This window comes from Ptychodera flava, chromosome 13 (genome assembly GCF_041260155.1).
Source record: "Ptychodera flava strain L36383 chromosome 13, AS_Pfla_20210202, whole genome shotgun sequence".
NCBI classification, from domain to species: domain Eukaryota; kingdom Metazoa; phylum Hemichordata; class Enteropneusta; family Ptychoderidae; genus Ptychodera; species Ptychodera flava.
In genome coordinates this window covers 4,679,440-4,691,947 of record NC_091940.1, presented here as the reverse complement: position 1 = coordinate 4,691,947, position 12,508 = coordinate 4,679,440, and the positions used below count along the sequence as shown (strand labels likewise).

At 37.7% G+C, this 12,508-nt stretch overlaps 1 protein-coding gene across 1 annotated transcript in view; it reads right to left on the bottom strand.

Annotated features, from left to right (window-relative positions):
• Nucleotides 1-2,515: 2,515 nt before the first annotated feature.
• The window catches only part of LOC139147171 (uncharacterized), a 41,141-nt gene continuing 31,148 nt past the window's right edge, over nt 2,516-12,508 (bottom strand). Inside the window, exons 7-15 of the mRNA XM_070718089.1 lie at nt 12,301-12,484; nt 11,257-11,385; nt 10,476-10,659; nt 8,604-8,719; nt 7,631-7,756; nt 6,920-7,168; nt 6,054-6,206; nt 4,931-5,074; nt 2,516-4,289 (exon numbers count right to left, since the gene is read on the bottom strand). Of these exons, the coding sequence (XP_070574190.1) occupies nt 3,784-4,289; nt 4,931-5,074; nt 6,054-6,206; nt 6,920-7,168; nt 7,631-7,756; nt 8,604-8,719; nt 10,476-10,659; nt 11,257-11,385; nt 12,301-12,484 (1,791 nt within the window). The 3' untranslated portion in view covers nt 2,516-3,783. The remainder of the gene's footprint in view (nt 4,290-4,930; nt 5,075-6,053; nt 6,207-6,919; nt 7,169-7,630; nt 7,757-8,603; nt 8,720-10,475; nt 10,660-11,256; nt 11,386-12,300; nt 12,485-12,508) is intronic.

The following is a 12,508-nucleotide window of genomic DNA, read 5'->3' as shown; positions in this document are numbered from 1 at the left end:
TGAGTATTTTGTGAAATTTCAATAAATTGACAATATTACAAAGATTTTTCTGCCTCTTTTTTGAAAATGAATGGAATTGGCCGATAGTGCACAACACAATGGATAGTCAGTCCCATACCTGAATAGGCTTTTACGGTTGCAAGATGCTTCCATCAGCCAAATGTTTTTGGAGTAAGTTAAAGAAGGTATATTGATGTGTTTGAGCAGTGTTTTTGTCGATTTTCTATATCACTTGAAAAGTCGGCTGAGTGAACACGATACGGGGAGTAAACCGGTTGTAACAAGCTGCAGATAAGTTCTATCGAGATGTGCAGACTCTTGCTGCAGTTCCGTTGCCCACAATTTTCCCAATAGATTTTGGCTTTTGATTTTTAGCTCACATTTGGTGTACCAATGTGAGGTTATCGTATAAGCTGAATCAGTTCATTTGCATCTGATTTGCATGTCTGTATGTCTGTATATTTGTGGGTATGTGCGGATGTATGTCCGTCACACACAAAGGCTCCCATACCGCCAAAGCTACCATCTCAGTATTTGGTGTACAGGTAGATGCAGGGGTTGAGATGTGAATTTGTTCAAATGAACACATCCGTGTCAAAAATGTGCAAATGAGGTAAGAAAAAGTGAAATCCTGCAAATGTGCAGGACGCATGCCAGTGAGAAACAGGCAAACTCCACTGATCTTGACTCATTTCCTGTCATTGTTTATGAACTGTTACATATTAACAGACCAGCTGCAACCATAGACAGTAGATGGGGGAAGACCGTTTATACTAAACTAAGAGGGGCTTGTTTCTGCTATGCATATTGCTAAAGTTTACCTCCAGTACCTAAAGTTAGACCTTTATTACTTTTGTCATTCTTGTTTTTCTGGTTTAAATATTTCTTGTTGTTTTTCTGGTTGTACTGTGCAGAAATCATTGCCATAACATCAACGTAGAATTTTCCTCCTCTGAACAGATAGAAACAACATTTATTGTTGATCATTGGTAACCCATACTGGTATATACCAATTCTGATCAAGGAGAGACTTGAACTGTGAATAAGCAAGGCATTGTAAGGTATGCTCTGGTAAATATGTAGAAGATGAGTATCATTTTCTACTTGTGTGTCCTGTATATGCGAATTTGAGAAAGCAATATCTTCCACGAGAAGATATCAATAATCCTCACTTCCAAATGTTTTTGAGAATTATGAGTGAAAAGGATCCATCAATGATCTTATCATTATGTACCTTTGTATATAAAGCTTTCAAACTCAGAGAATCAGTTTTGAAAAATACTGAAATGTCATAGTAGTTTTCAGTACGATTTTTTAGTACTATGAACTGATTTTCTTATTCCTTTTTCACGAGAAATTAGTGTATTTACTGTACTGTATGTCTTAACCCTGTATGTGTACTTCTCACCTGTATCACTTTGTTGTACCCCCTTGCTTATGGGCTGGAGGCCTTGAAAAGCAATAAACGTGCACATATGTGTGCACCTGAACTGAACTGAACTGAACTGAAAAAAACTGAATTCTGATCAAATTTGAGCGACACCGTATAATTGCGGTATTTTTCACCTATCCCCATCACCCAAAATCTCCGAAGAAAGTTGCAGGGTACAGAACTGCATCAACGGAGACTCCACTCCGCCATGATAAACTATATTAGGTTGCACTCACTCGGGCATGTAGTTCATATAGTGATTTTGTGGAGAGACACAACCATCTCCATTGCAAGCTTGTACTCAAGGAAAAGGCCTATCTCTACAGTCAAACGCTTTTTGGCAGATGTCATGAATTTATAGACAAGTATGATGTATCACTTAAACAAATGATCTCTGTCTGAAGATTAAGACTTACTCTTTTGACTTACAGATTTATATATGGCAGGTGCCACATGTTGGGCAGAATGCGCTTACAATTTCACAGGGACACAGTAATCTAGTTGTTGTTGTTGTTTGTATTGTTGTTTATGTTTATATTAGTCGTGTTGTTGTTGTTGACCAATAAAATTCAACGAACATAACTATTACGGTGGTTGTTGTTGTTGCAAACGTGATTTAGATGTCTTGAGAAACACTACAAGGACACTGTCATTATTTGACCCAATAGTCCTGTTTCAAAATGACCTACATTACACGTCCTACACACATGTACTGCATGCTCTGATTGGTTAATCCGCTTCTCTAAGGTCCACTTTCGGAACAGTCATTTGAGGGACCTCATGTATTTGGTCTCATTATTATGTATTATTCAATTTACAGCTTCCTGATGTGTAGGTCCGGTCCTCCAGTGTTCACTGCCTCACTATGCAATGTCCCATGTACTTTTGGATGATGCCTGCACGTGGTCGCACAGGGGACTCGTGCTTGTTGTTTATTTGTGTCTGTTTGTTTGTGTGTATGTGTTTGTGTTTGTTTATTTGTTATTTTTAATAAAATAACAGCGAAAAGCTGTTTTGTTAATATTTGTCAATAAAGAGCAGTTTACTTATTTGTTTGTTTATTTATTTGTTTGTTTGTTTGTTGATACGTATTTCCGATGGTTAGGGTTAGGGTTAGGCTTAAGTTAGGGTTAGGGTTAGGGTTAGGGTTATGCTTATTCACCCCCTCTATATATTGAGACTCATATATAGAGGGAGTGAATAAGCCTAACCCTAACCCTAACCCTTACTTAAGCCTAACCCGTACTTCAACGGTAGCCGGGAAGCACGTGGGGCATTGCATAATGAGATAGTGAGTACTGGAGGACCGGACCTACATATTAACCAATCAGGGAGCTGTAAAGTGAATAATACATAGTAATGAGACCTAACGCATGAGGTCCCACCAATCAGCGTAACGCAAATGGACCTTAAATTACAAGATGAACCAATCACAGATGTTGGTACATATGTCATGGACATGACTTATGAAACAGGACCAATGCAACTCTCTCCTTACGTACACTCTCCTAGCCCCTATATAATTACACCTATACGATAACATTATAAAGTTCATGATCACATTGCCATACGGCACCCATTAGCATTATGTGCATGCATGATTTCTCTTCAGGTGAATTGAAAGATGACGCTAGCAAAGGAAATAAAACTGCAACTTTGTCAAGTAAGACGACTGGTTCTAGCACCTTATTCAGTATTGATTACATGACATAACCCCTCTCTCTCTTCTTTGACGACTGCACTGTGGTGTGCATGAAAATATGAAAACAATTGTAACAGTTAGAAAACAGCTTTGCCGATAATTAAAGTGAGATTATTGACTACAATGATCTGTTATCAAAGACAGGTTTGAATTATATCATTTAACCTGTGATAGGTCAACAAGAGCAAAACCACCACCACCACAACAACAACAATATTAATGATAACAAGTTAATAGTAGAAAATTTTCGATACAAGTCTGTTTTCAAAATGTAAAACTTTGCAAGAGGTTTGGTACTATCTCAAATGGAACCATGGCAGGGCGCTTTCCATGAATTTGTCGAGTCTGATATCACCTAATGCCGTATGCAAATTTATTTTAATGAATACATGAAATCGTGTCCAATACGCTATTGGCATTTCACGAAATATTGCTTATTAATATAAACGCTTTGTATTCTGCTCTTTGCACTGAATTGAGACTTCTAGTCTGTTCACATCCTGTAATTTCCATGGTCAAGTTGTCCATCTATCAGGTCATGGCTCGGATTAGAATAAGGACTGAATGAGCTTAGATTATTCAAGACATTGAAAAGTAACCCCTATTTTCTCCATTCATGCCCGACTCAAGAGAAATAAAGGCGTTTGCATCAACACTCGAGTTCATCGACATTGTACGCCAGGAGAGGGATTGCATCGGGATCATCAAGGTTGATGTCAGATTCTACGCTATCGTTCCGGTGTCTGACGTGCCGGTTACAGCAGGCAGTTTTATGCAAACAGTTCCTGACCGTCGTGAAATGTAACATCCTTTGATATAACGGAGGACGCTCCACTTGAACCTGTCTATTCCTCCTTTTCGGCATAGCTTTCACAAGCCGCTTCCAGAATTTCCGCACATCCTTTTCGGCGCCCTCTCGCGGCCACTCGATGTACGTGATGGTGTTCAGGATCGACTGCAAACCGGCTCCTAGGTTCGCCATTCTGGTGATGTCATCAAACATTATGGGAATGAGTTTTTGTCGAAGACTTATCATTTCTGTGTGAGCCAAGGCAAGTTCATAGTCACACCATTCACTCTCGACAAATGATGGAGATAGAACCAGAATAGTTCGCCGACTTTCCCTGATAGCTGTCACGATATTCTCGACAATGGCTGAAATTACAAAATATAACCAAAATGACTTCCAGTCTAGTTTCGGAGTTTAAATAACTGCCTGGGCTGAAATTGACATATCATAAAGCCATTTAAAGAAAATTCTTTGTTCGCCGTCCATGGATTTTTGAAAACCCTACCAGCCAGTCAGATCAAACACAGACAAAACACGAATGTATTAACATAAGCTCATTTTTTATCTGGGTTTCTTTTGGAAAAATTATAATTTTATTTGTAATAGTGTTAACATTGTGTTTGTCTTAATTTTCTCTCAAAACCTACCAGCACACTGACGGCACACAAAGATTTTTACTTAAAGGGCCTAAAGACCTTTTACATAGAAAATTGACCACTGAGAGACCTGCACACAACCCTCAACATGCCTGAAACTTTGTTTGTGACGTCATGAAACTTTAGTTCACATTACTTCCTTTCTGAAAAGAGGTGGCATTGATTGTCCATCAATACTATTGCTACTGATTCTCTTGCATACTTTCTTGTAAGTTCTTCAAATACGAAAGTTAGCAAAAACCTATGGCAGAAAGACTTCCTCGTGTTGAACGCCACTGGTTAAAGACAGTTGATCTCTTTGACATCAAAATGCTCTCTATGCTATTTATAACATTTATTGATAATCTTACCTTCACCGATTGTAAAGTCTCTGTGATGGACGCAGAGGTGAAAACCGTGTTCTTCTTCCAACGTTGGAAGTAAGACTTTGTAGACAAATTCCTCCTCGGCAGTATCGCCCTTCACCGATACAAAGGCATCGTACTTCCTCTGATCTGAGTACACAACGTAAAGACGGACATGTATCTACACTTTCAGATTCAGAATGATTCAACACAGGGCACCCCGGTACATGAGTGAAAACTCATTTACTGTTCTGGTTTCGACGTCATCAACTCAGTCTGCCGATGGCATTCACAGATAAGTCACACAGTAGGTGCTTTTATTATCGGTAACTCGATAGCTTTTATAGTGAAATAGCCAGTCACAATAGGAACGTGTTGGTTGACACAGACAAAATCTCAATCGAGAAAAATATTTGAGAGAAAAAACAATGCCAGTGACCCTTTGTGTCAAAATAAAACTCCTTGTGTCTGTATCTTTGATCAGTTTAATTGGCCTCTGAGGGAAACATCCCTAGCGGAAATCACATCTTATCTGACTTTGGATGCATCTTAGGTAACAGTTATGGTTAAAGTTTAAAACATTTTATATTGTACTGAAAAATTAGAAGGCTGGAAGGAAACTTTTTCCAAGGGATTTAGAACATCCATGTACACACTCATTCCCATTGTCCATCATTAATAGACTAAGTTCAAATAAATTCACACAGTGATTTTGATTGTATATCTAGATACTGACAGCAGTTTGAATTCATTAGAGATTAACACATGGCAGAATTTTGCCATAACTCTAACATCATTTTTACAAGGGAGGCGTGTAATTTTGAATCTCTTCATAAAACAATACTCAAACAAAATTAAAAAGACAACAGAGCAAAACAAAATCCTAAAAACAAAACAAAAATATGCGATGTATTATTACGATATTCATTGTAGCATATGCCAAAATATTGCTGACGTGTTCATTCCATCACTTGAAATTTGAAGCTTTCACGCTTAAACTGATCCCTCTGAGTTTAAGTTGTCAAGTGAATTCTCACTTTCTTTCATACCCTTTAAGAAAGACTGTTGTAATGTCCATCAATACGTCATTCTACATTGTCAGAATCGTCTACTTGGATGAGCTACCTACCGTCATCTTCGTATGCTTGAAACTTATCGGCAATAATAGTCTGAATTTCGTGTCGGTATTTGTAGACCAGATATTGACCAAGTAGACATAAAGACGCCAGCGCTGATATAACGCCAATGAACGTTGATGATAAAATAACACGTGACCGAGATTCTACAAATCAATAAAAAAGAATTGATAATATGTCAAAGAGAAACCTCCTGATGATATGAATCGGGCACAACTATTAACCAACTTGTCTTTCATCGACCATACACGTTGGATTGTCTAACTATGAAAAGAAGTCACGATAAACTTCATTTTGTCTTTTCGTTTGCACAGCAGAATAAATCATTCTGCATTCGCCGAATTCTGCAATTTGGCTTTTTTCTACAATGATGTAATATTGGAAGTGTTTTAACACAAAATTAAGCATTCGGATGATGTTCATGGTGATGTACACAAAATTGTGCTAGCTTGAGTTCAATGCAAGACTCGAAAAATTAAGTTTCACGAGAGCTTAGGAAATGAAGTGATCACCTCTGAGCTCCATGGGGCGGATAAATGTTGATACAATGGAAGTTGACTGCATTTGATCATACCTGTGTTGTAACTGTAAGCAGTCAGATCTGTTGGTCTTTCGTGAGAGTAGTATAGAGACAATGCTGAGTGGTTCTGAACGACGAAAGGGCGATTGGCTATCGCTCGCTTGCAATAACCGAGACAAATTGAGAACAAGCAGTGAACAAGATCGAAGGTTTTAAAGGGCAAGGGTTTTTGTCAGCTTCATCAAGAAAAAAATGATTAACCAAGTTAACAAGCACTAATGTGAGAACAAGGGATTGAGGATTGCCGCTTTCATCATTTTAAACCAGAGATATGCTCACCTTGTTCTGTGATCGTAATGACAAAGTCACAAGTGGCTTCGTTTTTCGCTCCATCGATTGCCGTGTACACGACATGGTGACTACCGTATCCAAATTTGTCTCCAGGCTTGAAATTCGAAGTTACGTTCAGTCGATCTGAATTGTCAGTAAACTGCGGCTCTACCCAATTCATGCTGACGTTTGGTTCGTTTTCGTTGCCTAGCGACAGCATATCGTCGGGACAGAAGACCACCCTTGGCATCTGTACGTCTGACAAATCAATATATATCCAAATCAGCGTCTCTCTGGCCAAAAATAATCATCGGAGGTTTATTCTGTTTTTTTTTACTATTAGGCAGCTTATGGTTTTAAATTAATGAGTATCTTTTATTTGGCAAGATTTTATACTGTCATTGAGACATGTACGATACGATACAATACGACACGATGAGAATTTTATATAGCGCCTGATATCCATCAAAATATTCACTGGCACATCACATAGTGTATTTATTGAGTTAAACGAAGTGAACGCCCGCATACTTGATACCTAAGAATCATACCGTGACACGAATGAGATTTAGCATCGATATAGATGCCATTCATCTCAATGTTTATACTCCAAATTGTCAATTTCGCAGATATTACACCTATAGCTTCATGATGGCATTGGGTAATCATTCGCATTAGATAGGAATTTATGTGATCAAATTGATAGAAATGTTTTCTCACCGACAGAACAAGTTGTTCCGTTCCATCCCGATAAACAAAGGCATCCTTCATATCGGTCACAAGATGTGCTGTGCTGACAATTACACGTTTCTGTACATGTGGTTCCCCATTTGTTGGTAGGACAGCCTGATAGAGTAATAAGAACACGTGTACAGGACGAAGGGTTTGACTGTAATCGCGAAAAATTAGACTTTGTTTGAAACTCTCATCTATATCTACGCTCACAAGAATTACTAACATTATACAACCGAAAACACAGCTCTCCCGTTATCCTTCAAACCTAAATTTCATTAGTTTCTTTACAAGGATATTTTCTGACTTACAATTTGCATGGTGTGACGGAACATAAAAACTACACTAGTCTTGAAATTCATTTATTAACCATATTGAAATGTACCATGACAGTTTTGTCCTTCTATTTGACACAGAGATGGAGCTTTGTCTATTGTTACGTAGCTGTACGTGACCAGGTGAACAAGTTTTGCACCCTTACTTTGCCTTCCATTTTATGTGACCAGGTGTGTTAATGAATTATTCATATCCAACCGTTTAAAAGCTCGCTTGCTGCCACGCCGCTGCGTTCTTCTGTCATTGCTGTGATCAGTGGGAGTCAACGTGGCTTTACTGTCTAATGTGAGGTTTGAATCCAAGTTCAGTGTTACAGTATCTGTTCTACATGTGGGTACTAGGAACATAATTCGGTGGCCGCGGTCAACCTATTTGTTGCTATGGATTCAGGTGGACATCCAAAGAAGTTCCGTTCCAGTGTGTGTGTTACCACTAACTTAAAATTCGTTTAGGTACTAAATTTGTGCCGCAACAAAATGTTAAAAACCATCAAAATGCAAACATGTAAGGTCATGTCTAGGTCATGAAAATAGCCTGTCATCAAACGCGTGATTCATTTATTTTTTATCCAGTGCCGATATTTATGTAGAGGTTTTCTTCCTCTAAATATTTACTGTAATCTTACCTTTCACGGTCAAGCTAGACCATGCTCTGTGTTTCTGACCTGTACTGTCCGTAACTTCACATTCATAAATACCAGCATCGTCATCAGTAACGTAGTCAATAGTTACAGTTGAGTTGCTGTAAGATTGCACAAGTGGAAGACTGTGAAAAAGTACTCTTTTGTTGTGTTTTTTGGAATAAACAGAAATGACATGCTAGACATCGTTTCATTGTGATAAGGTGTAATGTGTGATCAAACAGCATACATTTGACATGAAGGAACGTCAGCTCAGAGAGATTCATGATAGAATAAATCCATCGGGTTGGTCTGAACTGTGGATATTAACAGTAACATATCATGCAGACGCAGAGAATGTGATGCTTGTTTTGCCAAACGTACGATCTACTATGAACATTGTCTCGTCCGCTTTAAGTCTAATAGAAACCGATCTTCAGTAGCCGACTTTATTCTTAGTGTATATTTTTGATAAATGTAATCGAATATTTTTCATTTAAATAGCTGACTTTTTGTATACAATACCAGTATCTTCAAATCTGTAGTCGTGTGTTATGCTTTGTGTATGCAAAACATCTAACCGACCCATTTGATAAAACCAAATATACGATGACAAAGGAACCCTATATTACATAAAATTCGAGATATATTGGTCAAGTTGAGGTGGTAATATAAAAGGAGTTGTCAAATTTGCCAATCATCTTCTTGGCATAACCATTTATCTATCGCCGTCTTTGAAAATTGTTTTTTTCTCTCCCGTTTTGTGTTCTTTAACGAAGGGTAAGACATTTATGGATCCTAAATTTATACTCATTTCAGAGCATTGTCTTCGTCCCAAAATGGGTCATTTGTTCATACAGTTTCCGAATTCATCACACAGTCTGAACCGTGCTATTGTTTTTATAAATTAAATATTTTCGATATTTTGATATGAGCACGTGATGTTTCTCAGCAGTTCTGAACCTAGTGATGCACATTCGGTTCATGGATAGTTCAAGAAAACTTGAAACAGATGGATAGGTTCTGCATTTAGTGTCTCTGTGACGCACAAACAATGCTGGTGATTTTCTACAAATCTATTTTACGAATTTGAGCTTCCTTAACAATTTGTATTCAATGTGTTCGACCAAGAACGAAACCATTCGCGTATCTTGCACAAGGCTATGAGAATCATACAGTGTAATTATGATATATGCAAAACGTCTGCAGAGAATGCGTCGAAGTTGCATCATGACTTATGACATCATGACATTATGTTATGTATTTGTTCACCCTTCCTCAATGCTTTGTCACATAATGTAATTGTTGATGTTTCAATAGGAATTTCAAAAATTCAAAATGGATGTCATCCACAAATGAACTCAATGGGAAATTCAAATTTTATATATTTCACATAAAATGAGACGATAAATAAGACACCGAAAATTTTATTTGCTTCAAATGATACCCCAACAAGTGGTAAATTTTGGTCTTGGATAGGATCGATTACTTCAAATGATACCCCAACAAGTGGTAAATTTTGGTCTTGGATAGGATCGATTACTTCCAGGGTCTCCAGCAGATGATTATGTGAAAATCTTCAGATCTTGAAACGCCGAGAGCGTAAATGTCAGTGAACGGGGTCATACGTCTGATACGTGATTTACAAACAATTTTTCAATATTTATGAAACCAAATATGAATAATATATGAATGATAAAGAAGAAACCTAGAGAAATATCAGCACACAGTCTGTCTCTATTATTGCAATTGATACACCATGTATCGGTTCTATGTTTAACTCTCATAATTCTGAATGTCTTTTATTTGTCTTCAATGAGATCAAGTACAACATCGAAGTTTGAAATCGACTGAACCGATCAAAGACATTATTCTTACCCATCACCATTGTTACGAAAGTTGATACGAGGGTCGTCATCCTCATCAACAATAGTCTTCCCTTTGTACCAGACGATGTCATGGTGGTCATCGACGATAAAATTGTAAATGAAGCAGCACATGGTTAACATCTTACCGTATGAAATATTTATTGTCGCTGGTATTATTTCTACCAACTTGGAGGCTGCAAAGACAAAATGAATATACCATGGTAAACACATTTTCGCTTCCTGCGACAATAAAGGTAAAATAGCCATAACTCTTGATATTTCTATTGTTTTTGCTCTAGAAAGTTATCCTTCAGCAGTATGCGGCTCGAAACTGAAAGACTTTAATTTTTTCTCACACTTTCCCTCCTCGTACCAAATCAAGAATAAAAATGGTGGATCATCGCACAACTTGTGGTACTAGAGAAAAATAAATTACTCAATCTTTACCGATATTTAAAATTATGCAAGATGGCCGCCATCTCCATGAGGAAAATTAAATTTTGATTTTCACAAAACTATCTATCAAAATTTTACTTCGAGAGCTTCAAAATGAGCCCCACAAACGGTAGACCAGATGCAGAATTGTATAAAATACGACGTTAATAAGACGGTGAAAACTTGTTAGCTCCGAGGGCTTCAAAATGCTGAGCCCTAACAAGTGGTGGACCGAAAAGACATTGTAAAAACTGAAGTCGTGTCTTTTCTGGTCGTCTGAAAACGGTCAAGGGCGTTTTATGGGCAAACAGGTAGCAGAATCAATGAGTCTTTTCTTCTAGGATGGAAGTACTTACAAATATCACACGCTGGTCCTTTCCATCCAGGTTTACATTTGCATGCTCCGTTGAAAGCATGACACTCAGCACCGTTTTGACAAACACAGTCATTATTGCATGCAAAACCATATTTTCCTTTAGGACAGCCTTGAATATAATCACAAAAACGCTATGTGATAATTTCCCCAAACTTAATATCATTTAAAATATGTAGTAACAGTTTTACTTTGGTGTTAACCCTTGTACACTTTCACTATAAAACTAGACTAGAAGTGTGCACGATTCCTCGACTGTTACTCGACATTTATCAATCCTCTCCTTCCTTTCTGCCTGTGTCGCGGAAGCAACCATCCTAAAACTACTGCATCGTATCGTTTGTGGGACAATGACATAACACATGCCCCGAGGTAGTATGCGCCTCGAAAATAAAGACTTAAACTTTTACTCAAACTTTCTTCAAGGAATCTTTCAACAATTCTCTTTCAAAATCAAGAATAAAAATCAGGGGTCAATTTTTGTACAAGAGAAACAAATGACCCATACCGATATTTGAAATTCAAATGGCTGCCTTCCCTGTGTTAACTCTATAGGGACTAATAAAATTTTCGATTTTCGAAAAACTAAGATGATAACAATTTTTCTTGTAGCAAGAGCTTCAAAACAAGACCGCACAAGTGGTGGATCAGAAAAGAATTGTAAAAGTTTGAGAGTCAGAATATCTGTCCCCGAGGCGCATTGTACCACGTTCTTGTCACCAATATAACGAGATGACACGCTTTCAGACTTCCATTACCAATACAGGCATCGACATTGTAGCAAGCGTTAGTGTATAACATCACTCTCTTTGCCTTAATCTATTCTATAATTACAAGAGAGATTTACGAGTTTACTTCCAGGTCAACCATTTTAACCGAACATTTTTTCCAGGTCCCAAATCCAGTTTGTTGAAACAACAACAAAATACTGAACTGATTCATCATCAGGTTACGAGTCCTTAATAACGTCATACGAATGTTTAGGAAAAGAAATCTTTTCAACTTCACAGTATGTAAACCTACCTACCAATGGGAATAACTGTTACATCTGTTGAAAGAATATTGAATTTGGGTTGGTAGAAAACAGTCAACTCTCCCTCTACGGTAGTTGCCCGCATCGGAGACATCTTTATGATAACGAAGACATACTCCGATAGAGGCTTTTCAAACCATTCTGGATTGACATGTGGATTTGAAAGAGTCCTACCATCCTGTGTTGAATGTTTATAAATATC